Below are 22,878 nucleotides of genomic sequence, written 5' to 3'. Positions count from 1 at the left end.
CTCTTCAATGCTCAAGATGGATATTCATTTCTTTAAGACAGTCAGTGTAGAGCACTCCTTTAAGCCCTGGAATCTGGAGTCTGGTTCATCTTGTTGAATAAATTAATTCACAGAATATTTTTTATAATGTGGCAGTCACAATTGTACACGGTATTCTAAATGACAATACAATATTAGTGTATTATACAATTTTAACCAAAGATCCTTGATTAAAATTCTGTTTTTAATACCTCAATCTTTTCATTTGTAACGTCTTTAAGTTCAGCATTTCGCTTTTTGCACATTGAGTTTTTGTTATTGAAAGCCTGAATTTAACATTTGTCTGAAATGTCATTTCTTAGATGTTTTCCCAGTCTTGAAATTTACCTAAATCTTTTTTAATTTAATCTGCTGCACCTACAGTATTGGCCTTCTTTTTGTAGTAGTGTCTGCAAACCCAACTAGTTCACTGCCAGCAGCCATTTCACTCTGCAGCTCCCAGCTCCCAGCTCCCACTGAAGCTCAGCAGGTGTGAGCCTAGTCAGTACCTGGATGAGAGACTCCTGGGAAAGCTGAGGCTGCTGCTGGAAGAGGTGTTAGTGGGGCCAGCAGGGGGCGCTCACCCTGCAGTCTCTGTGGGTCCTAATGCTCCAGTATAGTGACGGGGACACTATACTGTAAAAAAGCGCTGTCCTTCGGCTGAGACATAAAACTGAGGTCCTGACTCTCTGTGATTATTTAAAATCCCAGGGTGTTTCTCAAAAAGAGTAGGGGTGTTATCCCAGGGTCCTGGCTAAATTGGCCTTTACCCATCATGGCATCCTAATAGTCCCCGTCTCTGAACTGGCTTCATCACTCTGCTCTCGTCACCATTGAGAGCTGGGGTGTGGGGAGTGGACTGGCGCATCAACCAGGTGGGGCTGCACACTGGTGGTGGTCGAGGGGATCCCCATGACCTGTAAAGCACTGTGTGAGTGGAGAGTCCAGAAAAGCACTACAGAATTGCTAAATCGGGATTATTTATATGAACTAGTGGGAGAGGAAGGTCCTATTAAAGATCCCTGTTTTTGTGGATTGCCAGCAACTTTTAATAAAGTCAGAAAATCTGAATCTACTATCTAAAATATCAATAGATAATCATAAAAATATAATCTGAATCAGTGTCTATTGTATGCTCTGTGTGCATCCATCACTGTTGATGCTTTTTGTTGTTAAGTGCAAGTTAAATTATACAGCATCTTATACGACTCAGTTTCTTTCAGGAAACCAGTGGATGAGTCTTTATATGTTACACATATGCCTACATATACAGTATACAGGATGTCTATTAAATCTCTATATAATAAGCACTACACTGTACAAAAAGAACATTATAATTAATACCACCACCCTCACACTTCCTTTGCAGGTCCAGCACTATGGTGGTTTTTGTCCAACATCTCTTTTGAAAATCACACCATCTGTGTTCATGTAAGGTGAGCAAAGTTCCTGAACTTTGGACAAAGTACATAACCCATTTTGTGTATACGTGTTGTTCTCTCTACCAAAGCTAGCTAGTTATTTCCTTAATTGTATTTTTGGCAGGCTATACACTCTGGAGAAATACTACCAGAGCAGTCACCTATCTCGCTGAGAGACATCCACAGAGAAACAGCTACAGGCGTTGATTTGGTAGCTAAACGCTGTCACTGCATGCTAGTACGATCAGCTGGCACTGAGCTTTAGTAAAGGAGAGAACACTGCGTCCTCTCCGCAAGCCGCAGAAAATATTTTCCAGATGGTGGATAGCCATTTCAGACAGCCAGTTTTCACCACTGAGAGGGAGCACTCCGAGCTGAGTTATGGAAAAGCATGGCTTTTGAAGGATTAAGGAAGAATCAGATTCTGGGAGTAACTGCTGACAATTTTATTCAACTTTTTTTACATCGACATTTAGAGATAACCCATGTTATGATACGCAGTGAAGTTACAGTGAAGTATATGGTTCATGTGTAGTTGTGATATAAAATGGAAAAGGTGGCTACAGCACCAGGACTGGACTAGCCAGCTGGGGTTTGTAAAGAAAGGGCTCCAGCTCTAGAAGGGTCAGGCTTCTCAGACCTCCTGACAAAGTCTCTGCTGGAGTCCTGGGAAGGACACTCAGATACAGGGGGAGCAACGCACAGTCTGTCCCAGACGTGGATAAATGGGCACATGATCGTGAGAGGTAAGCCAGCAGCCATGTCACCCTGCAACTTACAATTGGCAGCCCACTGGAGCTCAGCAGGTGTGAGCCTGGTCAGTACCTGGATGGGAGACCTCCTGGGAAAAACTAAGGTTGCTGCTGGAAGAGGTGTTAGTGGGGCCAGCAGGGGGCGCTCACCCTGTGGTCCATGTGGGTCCTAGTGCCCCAGTATAGTGATGGGGACACTATACTGTAAAACGAGCACCATCGCCCTGATTAGATGTAAAACCGAGGTCCTGACTCTCTGTGGTCATTAAAAATCCCAGGGTGTTTCTCGAAAAGAGTAGGGGTGTAATCCCGGCGTCCTGGGCAAATTTCCCATTGGCCCTTACCAATCATGGCCTCCTAATAATCCCCATCTCTGAATTGGCTACATTACTTTGTTCTCCTCCCCCCCTCTGACAGCAGGCGGAGCGATGCCAGTTGGAGTATTCTCGGTCGCATTTAATGGCAACGTCAGCTCAAAGATTTGGTTCAAACCATCAAATGGAGATGGGCGTGCCGCCAAGCGGACCCTGTTGACGCGGGATTAACGCTAAAATGAGAGACAGAGATGACCGTGAGAGGTACCACTAGGGTGTGAGGTGCCAGCTCCTGTTCTGTATGAGATCTGGTTGACGTGTCTCTACTCTGGGCATGAAGTCATGTGTACTCAAGGTGGGCGCTGGACTCTCCCAAGAGCACTCCCACTCACGTCTGACAGGGTCAGGACATCACGGTCTAACTGAGGAACAGGGAGCGTCTGTTCTGGGAGATTGGAACTGGAAAACTCTCAGCTGATAGTCGAGATGGGAGGGGAAAACAAACTTGTACCGTTTGAGAGGAACTAATTGTTGTTAGGAAACTGTTTGAAAAGCTCTGGAAATGCAATGAAATGATCTGTCCTTTCTTAAAGGCACTGTAAGTATTACACTTGCGCAGATATTGAGGTTTGATTCACCTGAAATGCATAAACCCTGAGCTAATTCATTTTTAGATTAAAAAAAAACAACAAATGTTTTGGACCATGACATTATTTTATACATTCAAAATAACTTATGATTATTAAGTTAATCATTATTAAATTATTACTCTTAATCTCAGAATAACTCATGATTCATTAGAATATCATTCTTATGATAGTTCTCAGACGAAATGATATCAGATACTCCTGCCTCATAAAAAACGTTTCTCTGCTGTAATAAAATCTAATTCAGAGCCCATTAAATACTGGTTTAGAAAGCATACATCTCTTATCCAAGTTCTTAATACCTTTAACTAAGCATTACACTTAAATTTAAAATAAAATGTTATATATTTTTGACATTTTTTGCATTGTAGATGGAGGCAAAATGTTTTTAATATAATTTTAACAAGATAAAAAATAGTGTAACGCAGTAGGTAGGCAGGAGTTTTGTTGAAACACACTTTAAATGCTGAACACAAACTAAATTGTTAACCGCAATGAAGAGTTTCACATATGAGCCCCGCATCGCGTGGAAAAAAAGATAAGATCATTGCTTACCTAGGGCTTCATGCAGATGGCAGGCAATCAGATTTCAATTTGCAAACACATCTTTCCGAGTCAGTAGCAAACCACAACCACTCACTTCACCCACACCAAACCCAGAACTACAGTAAAAATGAAAACTGTGCAAATAATTTGCAATAAACATGTCTAAGGCTCTTGAAAGTCTTCAGATTGTTATCGATTAGATTTTATCTGCTCAAAGAGCATACAGAGAGGAAGATATTAATATAGTCACAAATGACGCAGTGCTCTACAGGAATGATGCAGATCAGTGCTTCTCAAGGTCTCCTGATTTTCCTGCCAACTGAGAGCTCTTAACTAAACTTTCTGAAACAACACACTGCTTTCTGCATTCAGCTAACTCTCACTAACGATGTCTATCAAGTGAGCCCCTTCCTATAAATTACCCTTGAGGTATAAGTTAACACTTTATTTTAAGGCTGAATAAATGTGGAGTGATATGTGGATTCTGCTTTGCATATCTGACCAGTGTTTGAGCAGCTCAGTCAGATTTTTCCAGATCTTGCATTGACTTCAAGAGTCCCTTTTAACTGCCATTTCTTAATGTTGTTTCTAACTGTTTACATGGCAAACTTCTTATAGCCTTCCCTTTCTTTGGAAGAGTAAATTATCTTTCTTTTCACGTCCTCAGACAGCCTAGGAGAGGAGCCCAATGTTGTTGAATGTAGGCAGAACACCAAACACAGCCTGAGATGGCAGAGGGGTCAGACTATTTGTTTAATTCTGGAGTCATCTTCACCTGACTTAATTGAAGGCCTAATGAGTCAAGTGTTGAAGTAGTTAATCAATCAACTGGAAGGGTGCCCAAAAGTTTTCACATGCCATGTTGTCTTTCAGTTAAATTGAGCAGGTAAATAGTAATTCTGCAATATAGTTTGCAGAAGGATGCTTGGTTTAACTTTGTACTATGTAGAGGTAGTATCACCTTCTGGTCACTTAAAGATTTGTTCAAACACAATTTAACCAAGGGCACCTAAACCTTTGGACACAACTCTACATTGATGGGTAGCATGGTTGGGCAGTGGTCAGCAATGCTCACAGCACCTGGACCCCAGTGGAGTTTAACTCATTTAACTCTCATGTTAAAACAGTATCTACTGTAAAACATGCTTCCTACCGTTAAGAAATATTGCAAAACTAAAGCAGTTTCTCTCCACTCAAGACACAGAGAAATTAATACATGCTCTTGTAACAGCAGGTTAGACTACTGTAATACCCTACTATCAGGGAGCACCCTCCAATCTTTCGACACCTTACAGCGAATTCAGAATGCAGCAGCTAGAATTGTTACTAGGAGCAGAAGGTACGACCATATAACCACCATACTTACCTCTCTTCATTGGCTTCCTGTCCGGTACAGGGCAGACTTCAAAATCCTTCTACTTACTTACAAGGCTTTCAGAGGTCAGACACCTGTCTATCTAATGTAACTTATTAATGTATACCATCCAAATCGCCTGCTTAGTTCACAGAACGCAGGTCTTCTTCACATATTAATAAAATAACAGTTGGCTGTGAAGCCTTTAGTTACAGGGCCCCTAGCTTATGGAACAGTCTCCCACCCTAGTCAATCTCAGGATTCATATCCAGACTGAAGACCTATGACTTCAGCCTAGCCTACTCACACCTTACATCATAGCCTGCTGCAACCATGGCTGCTGGTGCTGCTGTCCCTGCCATTGTGTGCCTCTGTATTGGCCCACCAGGTAGATACATCTGTTCTGACCAAACTATCCTATTCTCCCCCCCACATGTCCGGATGGCGCCTGGGCTGGGGACCATCTGAGTTGGATGCTGCATCACTGCCATGGATCCAAGAGGGACATTGTGGATATAGCTATTGTTTAGGAGGAATTTACTGGTCTACAGAGATCTGCATTGAGTACTAACACACAGGAGACATGACAGATGGATGGATTAATACACTCCTAATTTATTTCCTTTTTTAAAATTATATAATGTTAGCATGCCGAAAGAAGTTGGCCAACCAGTTGACCTTGGACCCCCAGAGGTTTTTCTTTTCCTTACTAAGGAGTTTTTGGTTCCTCTACTCCGTTGTCTTCTGGTCTTCTGTTCTGTATTCACAAAATGAAGGGTCACTTGCATTTTTAAGCACCTTGGGGCAACCTTGTGGTGAAATACGCTATAAAAAAATCAATTGAATTGAACTGAGTTTATATGTTCTTCCCATGTTCACAAAGGTGCTCTGGTTTCCTCCCAGTCCAAAGACATGATGGTGGGGTGGCGTCTGGGAAACCTGCCCCTGGTAATAATAATAATAATAATAATAATAATAATAATGTTTAATAATAAGTGTGTCTGTGTGTGTCAGACAGTGCACTCGTGTCCTGTCCAGGGTTCAGCTGTCTTTTGCCTGCTCTTCGCCAGCTCCCCCTGTGACCCTGTACTTGATAAAGTGGCTAGCGAATGCGTGGATCGATGTGATAAAGGGGTTTACCCTTTTTATTCTAAATTTAGAACTGACTGAATTATTTAAACCCAAATGTCTTGTTTTTGTCTCAGTGCACAGCCAGTCCCTGCAGCCTCGGATGGGGGAGAAGATGGCCATTGTGTGTCTCTGTGTTGGCCCACCAAGGCCTGTGCCAGAGGCCTTGGTCATGATCTTATGTTTCCTAACCGTTTCTTAAAACGAAAAGACGAAGACGGGTCAAAACAGATGTCCACTCACTGGCGTTTGCACTGTGGTCCGAGGTCTGACATGTCTGGCCTTGCACAGCAAACGCACACACTGCATCTAACAAAGCGCACTTTCCTCACGCACACGCTAACGGCACTGAAAGAACTTCATCCTGGCACGTGTAAACCACAAACCCGGTGCTTGAAGGCCTCTAGTGAGCCAGAGGCCTCCTGCCTGGTCCTCCAGAAACGGCTCTTCACTCCAGTTCTGACAGAGGAGTCAAAGTCCTTATTGTGTCTGGGGCGCAGCACTTATCCAGCACGAACAAAGGATGAACCTGACACCACTCTTGCAATAAAATGAGAATTTATTCAAACGGTGCAAAAACACTTGAGAGAACATGAAAATGGGTCCTCATTCCCTTGAGGTTGCAATGTCTGACAGGCCAACAATCTTGCACATTCAACCAAAGATGATTGAGGGTAATGTATACGTAGTACAGCCCACTATTTCTTTTTCCATTAATGACTACAAGTGTCACCATTGCCAAAGTGAAAGAGGTTTGTGAGATAGCGGACTCTTCCCAGTAGCTGCAAATTGCCGAAGCTCCAGTTTGGCTCTTGTGAAATCAGTTCTCCCACCCAGCTCATCACATCTCTACAGGTCGGCACCTGACTCAACGATGGGACAGTGGAAGTCTCATAAAAGAGCTGCTGGGCAGTAAATCAGGAAACTTTAAATATTAACAATGACAATTCCTATTCCTTATTAGTTTTAACAGCCTGTGCTCTTTGCTTTATTGCATTCCAGAGCTCAGTTTATAATTTTTTCAGACAAAAAAGTCCAAAACCTTCAAGATGCTCTTATCGAGCCGTTTCCTCTAGAGATGCCTCTTGGACATACTGCTGTACACAACCTCCCCTTCTACCAACACGCTCTCTGCTACACAAAAGGACAGAAGATCTTACTTCTTGAATTCAATAAAAATACTAACAGGAGACAGCGCTGTTGCATGGGTTCAATATGGCAGAGAGTTGAGTCACTTTCAAGGCAGATCTTGAAATGGTTCATTTTTCATTTTCTTTATTATTGCAGACCGAGTATTAGAACACTAAAATAAAGCAAACACACGGGACAGGGTATTAAAACGAATAAGGAAATTCAACAGTCATTTAAAATTATGGTAGTGCTCTATAGCCCTTTAATTTGCCCCAAAATAACAGTATATTTTTTGCAGCAGAATGTGGGAACTCAAGTCCAGCAGCACCTATCAGTGCAAATACTTCTGTTTTGAATCTCTTTGTAGAACTCTCCCCTCCAACACAATCAAGCGGTCAGATGGTCAGCTGCTGTTGTTGAACACAATTCCCTCAGGCTTTGCTGTGCACAGCTTAGGGAAAAACATCACCCACACTGGTGTGACCCGACAACAATGAGCCAAACTGGGTTCAGTGACTAACACTTTTACAGCTGGGCTTTAACACCAGAGTGAGTTTTAGAAGGAAGATTTCAATCTTCAACTGTCCCAGAGTGTCACAGCACTAACTGGCCAAGATGATAGTCCTAGCTGAAGTTTTTACAGTAAAGCTGTGCTTATTGGAATGAAACTGAGCCTATTTAAAAATAAACCCCAAATACATAAGTGTGGATCAAATAAAGACCTTTAACAGAGTCCAAATATGTCTATTAATTCTTGACAAAGAATTTACCTTGAATCAAGAGCTTGACCTGTTGAAGAATATTCAATTGTATCATCAGAGGCAATAAATTAATTTAAAAAGGATCTAAATAAAATGAAAGGTCTGACCGACAATGAACCACTGTGGGAAGGACACCCCATTAGTTTGCTAAACATTCCCAGTAAAAGAAAAAAAACAATGGAAATCTTGACTATAAATATAGAATTTCAAACCAGTCTTTTGTCAGTTTGTTAATGATCTGAGTAGCTAATACTTTTGTTCACAATAAATACCGTGCAGGAGTCCCCTTGCGGCTCGATTTCAAAACCATACGGATCGTCCATTTGAAAGAATACTGACTTCCAGACTCGTGACACGAGCAGCCCTTCGTCTCCCGTGCTGCTTTTTTAGTGTCTTGACGATATCCCATCTTACCAAGCTCTTTAAAAACATTGTAAAAGGTTTGTCTTGTATTGCTTTAAAAAAATAACTTGAAGATACAGATTTACACAGCCTCGCCCAGCCCCTCCCACCTTCTTCATTCTGAAGAGGTTTCCAGATCGGTGAAGTCCAAAGCACTGAAAACGCCACATTGTTCTCCCTTCACCGAGTGAAGCGAGAAACCACTGCAAGTGAAAACAAAATAAATAATGAAAAAACAAATACACAATGATTTTTTTTAAAAAGCAACCATCACATTCTCCGATTCCCTCTCTGGGATTTAATTTCTCCAAGCATAGAGGAGTCACGCACTGCGGCGTGCTCCACAAAGTGACACGCGACCCTTCCACAAGCTGGACTGTTTCCGCTGACAGAGTAACAGGTTTGACGTCAGAAGCGGTAGACTAGAAAGGGCTCCAACCCCTGCACATAAGCCCACAGCTTCGATGGACGGAACAACACTCCATCCCTGCGTTTGCCAGCGTTTGCTTCTTTGAACACAGACAGCCCTGTCTCCATACACATGCACACTGGTTAGGAATAATGGGATTTTGAACAAACACATCTGTCTAACACAATCAGGAGTTTCTAGTTCTTTCCCAGAATCATTCCCTAGAGGTTTCAGAGAATTGAAGCCTATCCTTCTCCTCTCTGATCACACAATGGTTGAGAGTTACATTTCACTTGGAATTCAAGCCAAAACAAACAGATTAAGTCACCTCACCACATTCAATTTGCGGCCTTCTATTGCTTATTACTAGTGAATGTAAAATTAATTCCAAGGTGAATAAGAAAAGACAAGCAAATTGGCACTGGTTTGATAGCCCCTTACACAGTCCACTTCGCTATCATTTTGAAACTAAACCAAAGGCTCCAATTCTTTAACAAAGCATCCAAATTCAATAAGAAACCCGGCAGATTTGTAAAGTATGCAGTTTACTATGCCACTGTAGAATATACTTGGTCTTTCAGAGTGTAAGACTGTGATGTGTCCTTTATTAGATTACAACTGTAATACTGGAAAAAAAAGCTAGATATATGAAAAGTATCACCTTTTATTGCATTAGGTTTACAGACTTGATTTTGAAGATGTTAAGAGAAATTCGTTTAGCAAACAAAAACCTTTTTATGTTTTGCGCAATGCTAATGCAAAAACACGGATGTATTCCAAAAGTTTGAAAATTGTGCAAAACACACAAACATTTGCAGTGGTGCTTCAAATATACATATACTGACATATTAACAAAGCGAAAGGGATACCTCACCAATCTAAAAACTCTGCATCAAAACAAGTCCTTTTACACTCCTCCCTAAATAAAACAGGATGTCTGGAGCCTTCTGGACTCCAATTGCTTCTTCATGCAACTGAGAGAGTAAAACGTGTTTTCTCTATAATACAGTCAGGCTCAGCATCCACAGGAGCAAAGAGTACAAAATGACATACACCCCTTGCTATCTTGGACCGAATTACCAGAGCATGAAGTGACATCATTATGCCGTTGTCCAGTAAAAACAGCTGGTTAAAAATAGCTTCTCAAAATTAAACTGACAAGGTTCATTCGCAGCACACCATGATGCAAAGTTCATAGGATAGCAAGAAGACCTTCAGAATATACCTTCAGTGTATACCTGCTAGCTTCTCCACCTTCATTGCTTTTCAAACATTTTTCAAGAGAAAAATCTGATTCCCTCATAAACAAACACATATATTTATGCATGCAGTTTTTTTTTTTACATCTCCCTTAGTTTCATGACTCTAAATTTCTTCTCACTTATGATGATGATTTTGCACAGTCAGGTAAAAAGCATGGCTCTTCTATGAAATGCTATATGTCCTGAACAAGGCACTACTTGAATGAGTAAGGACGTGATATGAGAGACAGGCTAAATATCTGTCTATAGCAAGCACGCCACCTGCTGGTCATTACAAACTCCACTCTGCAGTCTCTCAAGAGACCTTGCATTGTTAGGCAACTGTTACTTAAAACTTAACCACCTTCTGCAGCAGAACAAGTTGAAAGCAAGAGAGCAAAGAAACTGAAAAATAAATATGCCTTCCTTGTCTTGAATTTTTATACAATGTGCCTTTTGTTTAATCTATGGCCGTGCGATAAAATCCAGTGAATCCAGCCTTAACAGCATCTGTATGTTGGGATTCCAAAGGCTCTGAGAAAGGCACAGAACTCATCAGTACTTCACGAGTTTCAGATAAAATAAAGAAAATGAAAGATACTAGTAGTTTAGAAAACACTCAATTCCCAATATTTCAACACCTCCTTATTTTCTTCCTCAAAATATGAACATGTTTTACTGCACAAAAGAATCTGTTCTTTTAAGACTTTCTCCAGAAACTGTTGATAGATACAATGCAATCATTGGTCACACTCATCTTAAAACTAGGCATTTCAAGGAGAATGCTCAAGTTTATGATTGATTCTAGCAAATTTGTGCTTGACTTTATAAGGCTATATTCATAAAATTAATCAAAATAGAGACACTGGCCATAATTCCTTTAAGGCTCCGTTTAAAATATCAGTTAGATCAAAATGTTTGTTTCCCGAATGACCTTGTGGAATATTTTTATCTGAGAATGCCACATTCTCATAAGGTTGATTTTGTGCTTAAAGTCTTGCAGTTTATTTTAATTTCAAACTTCATATGTACAGTATATCTCGACCATAGCACGGTAACAGAATATTTGCACCACCGGAATGTTGTGCTGTATAATCCCCATTGTCTATTAGTTATTAGTTTGGATCAGCATCAATGTTTAATATAATAGTCACTTTGGCTTGGCTATGAAATGCATATGGGGTAAGAACAACACTCTGTAAAATTTATGTTTTGTTCATGTTAATATATTTCATCTCCAAACAACGTAAAATGCATCTGCCCCTGAAGTTGATCATTTCTAAAGTTATAATTCAGACATTTTTTGCGTTAATCTTACATTTTACAAGAGTGCAAAGACCTATGTACTGTAGGTAGTTCAGCTGTTGGGTTAATTTAAGCATTTTGTACCCACCCAAGTAACAACATTCTCATTTTGTTTTTTAATATTGCTTTCAAAAGATCCACTAACACTGGATACAGATCAACACAGACCTTACATTTTTCTTTTTTTCCTGCCACAACAAGGTATTATTTCCACACTAAGGTTTTTTTCTGGAGCAAATAAATCTTCAAGAAGTTTTATTATTAATGAGTAAGACCGAAATGTAAAAGTCAATACTGAACATTCCACTAACTTCCTGCATCTTATACGAGACGAGCTCTCTCAAAGCCAGACTCCTTAAGAGAGTCAACTTCAGCTCAAGGACACTGACCACTTACCACGGGACTCTGTTTGATATGGATTCCATCAGTGTCAGCTTCCATGTGCTATGCTGCGGTGGCTAACTGAAGTACCACGAGAGAAACGTACATTTTGGAAAATTAAAGGGGGAAGTTAAGGATAAAGACGGTGACTTGTCAGTAAGACAATAAAACCCCAACACAAATACCTTACAGGGCCTGGATTTAGGTCAGCAACTCAGGTTTCTTGTCCTCCTGCTTCTAAAGTCTAGTAATAATATTTCAGATGATAATACTGTTGATTGGCACCTCTGCTGCCTCACAGTTCAGTTTCTGGGGTGCTGTCTGCTGGAGGTTAGCACGTTCTCCCCAGGTTTCTGTGGGTCTCCTCTGGGTTTTCTCCCTTTCCTCCCACAGTCCAAAGACATGCTTGTAGTTGTTAGAAGATATCTTAAGAGGAATTAATAACCTGTTACTACTGTTAACAATATAAGAACTGTACACCTTTTGGTGCCTTTTTTGTTAAGTGTCATTCATATTGGAGATTTCTACTCAGAAATGATCTCAAATTCTGAATTTCTACATTCAGAAATGATCTCAATGACTTTTGTAAAACACTGACATACGATTTTAAGACACTGTGTAAATTCAAATTAAGCAGAACCTGTCAAAGCAATCAGAACACAAATGCATCAGTCTGATGGGAGTTAGATGACCCTTTTTCGAATATTTCATACTACTTAGCCTCAAAGCTTCTGGTTCTAAGTGTTTTTATAAAGGGACCAATTCTGTAATAAAGTTGATCATCTTGGAATAAACAGCAAGAGAAACAATTCTGATAGTACTGCAATTAAGAGGTAAAATTCACTGCACAGCTGACTGCAAAAGTCACTAACCAGAAAACAGTGAAGCTCCGGGCCCAACAGCTGCCTCAGGTGAAAGAATAGCTGGCAATGTGTCTCATGCCATTATAATGTTCACCATTCTCACCATTCTCTAGAACCAAGCTGCTGTCCATGGTGCTGAAGTATTGACAAACAGCCCAAAGTAATTTGAAAACAGTTAACACACAAGACACCGTTACACATTAGTTCTGAAGGAAAGTGCTAAGGTTGTATAAAAGGACTCAGTTTTGAGGCCAGCAGTGCAGAGACCAAACTCATCCCCATAGAGTACATACAGTATACATCATCCTCCCATTCATATTTACCACATTGGAGTTTCCATTCAACAAAGTTGTTCAAAGCCAACAATAGCAAACTGAAAATAAATATCCAATCTGCACGAAATAAATGGAAACTACAATAAGATGTATTAAGGTCAGGGAGCACAGCAACAATCTACAAAATATTATGTTATTTCCTACAAAATGTAGTTTTTACCACCAACACTTTTGAAATTACCTGTAAACGCATGATGTATTGGACATTATGAGAAAAAGTTTAAATACCATCCTGAACTGGTTTTGCAAAATTTACATGGTTTTTATGAGCATCCAAATAGAATGAAACCAACACGGACAGAATCCATTAACTGCAACTCTGACAAACCTGACAAAGCATGGAAAACGAGAGTCTGTGCCACCAGTTCAGCCAGTATTGCTTTTTCAAAACTCACATACAAAATAAAAAAGATATTTTTTAATGCCAAGTAAATCCAGAAATATGCAATGGGCCATTAAGAAATTCCTCTCTTCTTCAAAATATTAAATTTGAGATATTTCATGTTCTGAACACAAGGGCATAATACTGTAAGAGCATAATCATATATCAATTACAGGATAGAAAATACAAGGGTTTTAATAAACCGTGACACTTCAATCATTTCTTTCAAAAGCTTTATGTTCCATTTCTCTTGTGTGAAATTAGAATAGGACCTTTCAAAAACCTGAAATAATTAACAGTTTCTCCAAAAGAGGCACTTGCTAAGGTTCAAATATAGCAGCACCATCAGTGAACTGTATAATGCGTTAAAGTTTTTAGTTCATTTTATGGAGAGAAGGAGCATCGTCTAGTGAGACACAAAGAAATAAGATAAGATAAGATCAGATAAGATCCACACAGTATGGGCACAATTATGGGAGTGGGAGAAGTATTTGCAAATGGGTACAACATCAGGAAGGAAAATGTGAATGAGCTCATTGGGACTGCAGGATAATGCCGAGAAACAGGTCTAATGTCATGATAATGGGGGGAAAAAAATCACTAGGGGCAGCAAGCTTTTGTTTTGACTTATCGTAACACACTCATACTAGCAACTCGACAGTAAGCAAGTCTTCAAAATTGGCTATGCTCTCAAATGGGAACGCACAGTCTCCACCTGGTGAAGAATAAAAACTGATTGGCCTGTTACTGACATCGAGCTGTTAGTGAAGACTGAGAGGCCAGGAGTATCTGGGACTTCACCACTCATTTGTATAGCTTAATAAAAGTCCTAAGGTTTCCCTTAGGTAATGATTGTTTCAGGTATACAGTATCGATATATAATTCAAAATGGCTAACGCTACAGTTTCCACTACTGTAACTGTGCAAATATAACTATGATCAAATCATAAAAAAGCACACATCCAGCAAACTTGGGAGTTTTTTTTAACTATTCCTAGATTTCCCAAAATGAGTAGTAATTACAAACAGATACAAATTTGGGGATCTGATCCTATGTTTCAAATTCCAAGTCACCTCCCAGTCAGCAGTCGGCAAGCTCTTGAAAACATCAGTCAGAAGTGTGCTGCATACTCATGTTAGCAGGGGGAAAACTTCAGCTCAAGAGCTTACAAGCAACGCAAGTAGCAAAATGTGAAGTGAAGCAGTTTGTGTGTCAGCGGTGGTTCTTCAGGAAGCCCACAGAAGTAAGGACAATGTGTCCTCGGGCCGAGTGTGAACCACACACTCAACTGCTGTGTTCCTAATGCAATTACTGCATATATGCAGGAGAATAACCCCTGAACAATCTGGTTAATCAAGGCTGACTGACACTGAAAGTTACACAATGGAGTAATTCATTCATGAATATAATATTACATACAAAATAACTCCTACTGAATACAGCCAATTTTAACAGAACTCCATGTTGGGCACTCCAAAATGTGAGCTTAATCTGTGCAAACGAGGGATTTACTGTAGGTTTGCATAGTAGCCCAGATCTGCTGCATTTTTCATGAAAAGATCAATTTAAATGTAATCATTTTGAAGGATTAGTGGCAATTACGGGGCTTTTGAATTGATGATTTACTTTTCCTCTGCTATTACTCAAGGCATTTTCAAAACACTCCAACATTAAACAAAGACAGCTCTGTTTGTCCCACTGCAAGCTGTGCTGGGCTTTATGGTGAAACCATTCCTCTAATTTGCATAGATTCCATTCCTAGTTCTTTAGAGTCGCAGTGTACCATTTTCCAGATCTGCCAAAATCACCTAGTTCAGGTGAATCACCTTCATCTTGAGGGCTGAACTGTATTTACATTTTTATTGCAAATCATTTCTAATTAATACTATTACATTAAACTTTGCTGAAAAGGGCCCCTCTAGTACCATTGTTTGAAGACCTTGACACTTCTGTAGTCCTTTGGGTCCTTCAATTGACAAATTACTTCAATAGCTCATTATTGCTAAACTGCAATGAAAAGTGATGTCTTTGTGCACTATTTCTACAGTCACTGTGACAAGAGAGTCTTCTAGCTTTTCGTTTTCCAGTTGAGCATTGTTTAATTAAGTATATTGGTTTTCTATACATTGCTGAAAAAATAACTTTTAGCAAAACAAGATCAGAAAACTACTAGACAGGTTTAATAGGTTAAAATTACTTGAACAGGTCCAAATTTGGTCAATATTTCAATGGAAAGTGAGTCATAAAAGACCAGAGTACCTGATGAACTGATTTTGGAAGGAACTAGCTTAGAAGATCTTAAAGGGAGAGGGAAAATTTCAAGACCGTTCCTCAGAAATAAATGACCATTGATAACACAATCATTAATTTAACATATGGTAAATAACACGAACAGATTAAAAATGCTAACATAACCCCTAAACATGGACGCTGCCATCTTGGAATCAATGGATATACCTAAATTTTGGAAAATCAGTTCAGGTTTCCTAATGCGTACTACAGTATTCTTTCCTTGCTTGTTCAACCACCCATCACATGCAATTTCAACAGTTTAGGTGGTGTATCTTGGTTTTTACCACCAAATGGGCCTAACACATAGCGCACCTGTCTCTATCCCCCAGCAGACATTGTTTGCTGTACATTCTGCTCTCTTATTCACAGAATTGAGTCTTCTATCCTGTAGGAACATTCCAGTTTTGTGAATGGCTGAACTGATGTCTCTAGTTCTGCTTCTAAACTTGTTTTAAATCCATGTTGCAATTTAGTTAAATAGACTGTTTTAAGGAATATATTCCAGGAAACATGGGACATGTAAAAAAAAAAGCTTTTAATTGTGTGGCTAAGCAATTTTCCCTTTCTCTTCAAGTTAAATCTTCTGCTTGCAATCCCAACTTCTGTCCGCTAGGAAATGTTCATAAGACATTGTCCACGTTCGTTTTGAGGAAAAACTTCACGGATCACATCCTCCTAGAGAATCGCCCCTGCTTAAAAGCACAAAGGAGGGATGCAAAGGCATTCGAGAAAAGTTGCAGTTCACACCCGACCCCTAGAGCTCGAGAAGACAGCAAGTGCAGAGTGCAGAAAGGCAGTTGGCATAGTTATTGACAGACTGACCTAGAAAATTTAAATAACGCGGCAACAAACACCAACCAAAACTGAAGGAGCACTTAGAATGAGGTGGGGTAGCTATGGAACGCTGCAGGTGTTACACAAAAGAAATCGAGAACAATGCAAGGGAACCTTTGACCTCTGCCCTCCCAATCCGGTCACGGATGTAGCCCCCCCCCATCCCCCACTCACTTGCCCCTTGCCATCAAATGCACCCTATTAATGAGTGATTGAATTATTACTATCGTTAGCATTATTGCATTCCCAATCAACATGGCCAGAGAGGACATTTTTGGAATTTTTCATGGTTCTGGTCGTGTTACCCAAACTTCCAGTGACGATGTTGGTGATGAAGAGGTGGGTGGGTAGGGGTGGGGGGGGGGGAGTGGGGGCTGAGGCTTCTGCATAAACTCTCCCCTCGTCAAAAAAACAGCAGGAACGAGAGGAGGAGAACGGACTCTGGGCTGCCGCTTCAGAACCTGTGAGAGGCAGGCTCTGCTTCCCTGCGCTTGAGCTCCTCGCGGTAGCAGTACGAGCAGTAGTTGCTGGTCTCTGGGTGGCCGTAGTAGGTGCACGTGGGGGTTTTGCATTTGGTGGGCTGCGCCCCCGTGCCTACGGGAAAGTGCCTGCCCGGGGGGGTTGAGTTCCTGCAGTCCGGGCCCCGCTGGGCTTCCCTGTAGCCATTGCTGTAGCCTCCCTCGCAGCCGGACTCCTGGGGCAAGTACGGAGAGGACGGGTAGCCGGGAGAGGGGTCGTCGTCTCTCGGCGAGGGGGAGAAGCAGCGGGCCACGCGGGAGGGGCTCCCCGAGGGCGGGGGGTACTGCGGGTGGGGCGGCCCCTGTGCCACGGGGCAGTGGCGGGGCAGGGTGGCGTAAGACGGCAGGCTGCCGTAGGAGGATCCGCCCGCCAGCTGGCGCCGCGTCTCTAGGTAGCTGGGGGGCAGCGGGTGGGAGTGGGGGAGGGAGGCCGGGCCGCCGCTCGGGCCCACGAGGCTGGGCCGGGGGATGGTCAGCACGCCCGAGAGCGTGGGCGAGAAGGACGAGGCCTTGAGGGCCGGGGGGCTGAAGGAGGGCGGGGGGGAGCCGTCGGCGGGGTTCTCCTTGGGCTCGTAGCAGCGGTAGCTCCCGTCCGCCCCGTCCCTCCTCCCGGCCGGGCCGCTGGGCGGGGGCGGCGCCGCCATGCCGCTCACCCCTTTCCGCTCGGCCTCCTTCCTCTGCTCCTGCTCCGCCTGGAACCGCTCCTCGGCGTCCAGCAGGTAGCGCTGGATCATCTCCTCCTGGAAGGGCTGCCGGTTGCTGGTGGTGAGCAGCCCGGCGAAGATGAACTTCCTCTCGCCCTGCATGGCCGCCCGCAGGATGCTGAGGCTCAGCTTGACGTCAGTGCTGTACTTATAGGGGTCCCCGGACTGGCGCTCGTTTTCCGAAGACGGGGACCCTTTCCCTGAGCCTGTCCCTCCTCCACCTCCTCCCTGGGAAGAGGGGGATCCTTCCTTACTGCCCTTGCGGCCTTTCAGGGAGCCTTTCTTCTTCTTCTCCTGCGTCTCCCCGGCCTGCTTGCTCCCGCTGCCCGCCGTCTTCCCCGTCATCAGCCCCCCGACGTTCTTCTTCAGCTTGCTGCCCAGGCTCTTGCCGAAGCTGCCCAGCTTGTTGGCCACCGAGTCAGCCCTCTTCTTGTCCTTGTCCTTCTTGGCCTTCTCCTTGGCCCCCGCGCTGGAGCCAGAGGAGCTGCTGGAGGAGGTGGAAGAGCTGCAGGAACCCGCTGCTTTGCCGCTGCCCGCCGCCGACCCGTTCCCGTTCGCTCCCCCGCCGCCGCCACCGCCGTTGCCGTTGCCGTTGGAGCTGCTGCACACCGACTCCTTGTCCGACTCCCCCGAGTCCGGAGGGGTGCGGGCGTCGTCCCCCGCTGAGGCCGTCGGAGACTCGGGCTGCGCAAGGGGGGCCTGCTGAATGGAAACACAGAGTCAGGCGGCCGGGCCGCAGGACTGACCGGCCGGGTGTTCGTTCTGCGTTCAATCTGCTTCGCTGAAAGCGTGTCCTACGCAGACTGGCGAGTCCACATGTCGCACGGCTGTTTCTACTCAGTCTCAGGATGAGATAGAGGCGCAGTGAAAGAACACTGTTCCTAGCGACTTTCTGAACAAGATTTCAGTATTGTATCAGTATAGCATCAACAGTTTTTCAGCCTTGCACAAACAACTTCATGCTAAAATAGGCTGAAAAGAGAAGAAAAAGAAAACACAATGTTTTGGTCGTGGAGCCCTGAAGAAGGCTTCTCGACAAGATGGCCATCAATCTTCTAAAAGAGTTTGACCTAAAAAAAAAAACCTGAAGAAGGCTCCACAGCTGAAACGTTGTGTTTTCTTTCTTCTCTTTTCAGCATGGAATAAACCCATTACATGATCCCTTAGTCTAAACATGCTGACGCAGCTCCCCACCTGGACTACTTCATGCTAAAACTTCCAGCTTGTGACAGAAAGATGTTTCCCTACTGGGCAGCCGCTTCCAGCTGAGGCGAAGGCGGAGGATTTTGGAGGGGAGAGGGTTACCTGTGCCTCGCAGGGCAGGGGGAGCCAGGTCACCGTCATGTAGCTGTGCAGCAAGTGCAGTTTGGCCTCCAGGGAGAGGGTCACACTGCAGGGAAAGGGAGAAGAGCAGACATGAAGAATCGAGGAGCACAACTGAAAGACTGCTTTTCAAAACTCATGCAATTGGGTCCATTTCAGGCTTCACAGGCTTTCTAAGAAATACAACACCTGGTACTGCAATGTTTAAGAAATCTGAAGGCACTGCTCGAAAAGTAGCGCATGTCTCACTAGAGAAACTGCACACTGCTCTTGGAAATGAGCAATTTCTGAAAAGGAAGCAAAGACCTATTTGAAAATGTGTGCTAACAGAGTACAGCATAAAACGTTTTGCTTTATTTATATAATTCTGCAGAAGCAGAATTATCAAAAGCAGTGTAACAGCTTGCAAAGCATATCTGATTAAATGATTTTACTGAGTGTTTGATTTCCTGTTTCTTCACATGACACTTCAGGCAGATTTCTGTGATAGACAGCCCTGTGGGCAACGATTCTTCCTCTATTTTGGGTTACCTTGTTTTATAACATATTCGTAACTGAACTGCTCAAGTAATAACCAGTTCCAAAAATCACACTTGTTGGACACTGATGGACATTGGTTAGAAGACCAAAGAACAGAAACCACCGATCTGGGTCCGCTCGGAGTTCATCTGCTGGGGAGCTCAGACTGGAAACGAGAGTGTACCCTACCTGGCCAGTCTGACATTGTCGGCGTCGTCCTTCCCCCACTCCCAGTCCTTCCCTGGGTCCACGGCAAAATGCACGGGCAGCAGTTTGTGCTCCGAGTCCGTCAGGGGAATCACAGCTAGAGAGAGGAGACGGCAGAAGAGCCCAGATTCTGCTCAACGTCAAATGAAATCTCTGTCTAGCTTGTTAGTACAGTATGTCTGCTTATTAAACAAAACTGAGAATACTGTATCCCACTGGAATAGCCCATTCTCGCCACAGCAGGTGTTCTGTCCCAGCACAGTGTATGTCCCTGTGAGGCAGTACACTCCAGGATTTTACTATAGACAAGAAGGCTGGCCTGTTACTTCACAACAACCCATAATGCACATGTACTAAAGTAGGCCTACTTCTACTTTGTCCAATGTTGCAGTTTAAAATCAGCTTGGAAGTTTTGAAGCTTGATTTCCTTGTATACCCGTTATGTTTATGCTGGAATACTATCAAAGGAAATGAAAATGTATGAAACCTTCTACAAAATACTGTATACAGTACTGTGAGGGCTGGCTTTGCACTTTATTTAAGGGTTAAATGACTGGTATTTTTACATTTTGGCCCCAAAAAAAACTAGATTTCTGGCCCCAGGTCCAAACACCTTACTTTGCTGTGTTCCAAGTGACATAAAATACTACTTAATACCTGTTCGTATTAGAATTAGTCAGTTCTGCGACAGCGTGACATAGAGTAGGCCAAAGATTACTGCAAGGTTTGGAGTCTATCTGTATAAATACAAGCACTGACGTCCTGTCTCTGAAAACATCAGCACCAATAGAACTCAACTTCATTTCTTCTATGCTCTGCTATACTCTCAGTGAAAACATACCAAAAAGTCAAATTCAACAACTATGCGTGAGCAATCTTTATCATCTCGCTCAAGGCTTTCAATTGTATATTCACACATTCTGCATGTAACGACGAAGCGAAAAAACGCACAATTGCATCTTAATTTGAAACAAAGGACATTATACTGAACTTTTTTCAGTTGTCCATGTTAAAATTAAACCAAACCTGTTATTTCGATCTATCACACAGTTACCAAAAACGTAACTGTAACAACATTTTAAAATTCTTCAATCTACAACATGGAGCAATTTCTACTAAACCGTTTTTACGCCAGCTGTAGTTCAAGGTTTTCCCACTTCTGAACTAAACTGTATTGCCTCCAATAAAACAGCATGCATGATCTGGGTGTCATGCAAGTGCTGGACTCAGTCAGCTCTTTGTTTAAGGTTTAATTTACAACCAGAAAAGAAATATAACAAGTATCAATGTAGCTTCTGATGTGGGGACGATCCGTGTGTTCTTCCTGGCTGTATGTTGCTCATTCGAGAGCGGTGCTATGACTTGTGGTCTCCTCTCTGAAGAAGTGCTGGAGCTACGTAACTGTGTTGCTATGCCCCTATAAAGACCGATGAGGGCTGGAGAAATGGCTATTTTCTCAATGACTTGACATTTGAGAACTGTGGAAAGACATGCATATCAGGCTGAAACAGAACAACAAACTAACACGAAGTATTCAAAACTATTTGCCTTCCAGAATTGAATTTCACCTTTAAGGCCCTTAACCGTGTCTCAGCGAGCCGCCCACTTCACCCCCAGAACCCTTTCTCCAGCGCGTGTCGGCCAGAGGCGAGCGCTCGGCCTCTGCCTTGGGAGTGCAGTGGCGCTGTAAACGGTGAAGGTGAGGGGTTCACTGCGGCCGTTACCTTGGTCTTTGGAGCTGTCCTTCTGCTCCATGGACACCAGCGCAGAGAAGTGAGCCTGGTCATAGGCCAGGACCAGCGGGGACCGATGGCACTTGGCGGCGGGCACCTCCAGGGGCAGGTAGATCCCCCCAAACGGGATGGGCGCAAAGGCTGGCGGGAGAGGAGCAGAGCTTCAGGACCAGCAGGAGGCACCTCCTCCGCATCCCGGCTCGCAGCTGCTAGAACGTGAACTCGTTCGTGAGTGATCCCCCCCTGGTCGGGTGGGGGATGACCGTCTTCCAAGAACCCAAAGCCGAGTGAGAAAACACCGGTCTGGGACCTGGTCCTGGAGCCCCTTGTCCGTAAAGGGCTGGTGGGTTATCGGGCATCAAACAGCCATTGCAAATTAAACTGTGCCAATTATTAGGTCCAATTAAATGACACCAGCCTCAGACTTTAATGAATAACATTGGTCTGAAAACAGCCGAACACCAGTCTAACTGAAGAAAAGAACAGGATAGCTCTGGTTTAGTAGCATTTTTGTGTATGACCAATAAAAGCTCTGGTTTAGACCATTCTGATGGCACTACTTTCATATGATCCACTGTAGTTGCGCTAAGTTATATTTACAACTGCTAAACTTTTGTAATAAAAGAGAAAGGTCCAAAGATGAAACATGTCTACCAGTATTTGTAATCTGTCTATTTATGTATCGTTACTTACTGTAGGTCCCACTTTCCTGACTTACATAGACTGTCACTTCCTGACTGCCACTTAACTCAACTTTTGTGTTTCAGAACAGAGTACAACATTCCTTAAATTGTATGTTCTGGTGCACAGTTCTGGTTTATTTCAAAATACATATCTGCTTCTAGAGCTGGATATCACAGTAAGGAGCACTAGATTCAACAGGATCCCTTCCGCAGTGGGACCTTCTCATACAATGCAGGCCTGAGCTTGCATTGTATTGCATTGTATTGCAGGAGTTAAAAACACTTCATGATGAGTCTTCATTGCTGAATTTCCTTAATAATCACATCTAAATCAACCCTCTTCTGAGATGGTTTAATTTGCATTTTTGAAAATTACTCAAATCTGCACCATAGAACACAGTATTTTGTCAAACTGACATGAAGTGTGAACGCTCTAAGCACTAGATAGGATCCATTTTCTTTATGATAATCTTTGAGCAGTTTCTGAGCTATTCATTTTCATTACCTTGCGACTGGGTTTTCTTCTACAACTGTTGTTTATCAGCTCTGGGAAGACTGTAACCCCAAACTTCTATTCCACATCCCAAAGCATGCTCATGACAGGACTGAAGACTCAGCCTTTGGTAACACTCCAAGCTTCACAAGGCCCTACAGGGTCTAGTTTTATATCTGAA

General features: G+C 42.9%; 1 protein-coding gene and 1 long non-coding RNA gene across 3 annotated transcripts in view; one reads left to right on the top strand and one right to left on the bottom strand.

Moving 5' to 3' along the window:
* Positions 1-1,716: 1,716 nt before the first annotated feature.
* On the top strand, positions 1,717-7,370 carry LOC138225377 (uncharacterized). Its single transcript, XR_011183870.1, has 2 exons — positions 1,717-2,185; positions 6,258-7,370. It is a non-coding gene; the product is annotated as an uncharacterized lncRNA (long non-coding RNA).
* otud7b (OTU deubiquitinase 7B) overlaps positions 6,722-22,878 on the bottom strand; it is an 81,703-nt gene continuing 65,546 nt past the window's right edge. Inside the window, exons 9-12 of one of the 2 annotated variants that reach the window (XM_069185394.1) lie at positions 21,513-21,662; positions 19,771-19,885; positions 19,045-19,129; positions 6,722-18,441 (exon numbers count right to left, since the gene is read on the bottom strand). In XM_069185394.1, coding sequence (XP_069041495.1) covers positions 16,972-18,441; positions 19,045-19,129; positions 19,771-19,885; positions 21,513-21,662 — 1,820 coding nt within the window. In that variant the 3' untranslated portion in view covers positions 6,722-16,971. The remainder of the gene's footprint in view (positions 18,442-19,044; positions 19,130-19,770; positions 19,886-21,512; positions 21,663-22,878) is intronic. The other variant, XM_069185395.1, reaches the window with a different exon arrangement.

This window comes from Lepisosteus oculatus, chromosome 27 (assembly GCF_040954835.1).
Source record: "Lepisosteus oculatus isolate fLepOcu1 chromosome 27, fLepOcu1.hap2, whole genome shotgun sequence".
Lineage (NCBI taxonomy): Eukaryota > Metazoa > Chordata > Actinopteri > Semionotiformes > Lepisosteidae > Lepisosteus > Lepisosteus oculatus.
This window is presented reverse-complemented; position numbering and strand designations above follow the sequence as displayed.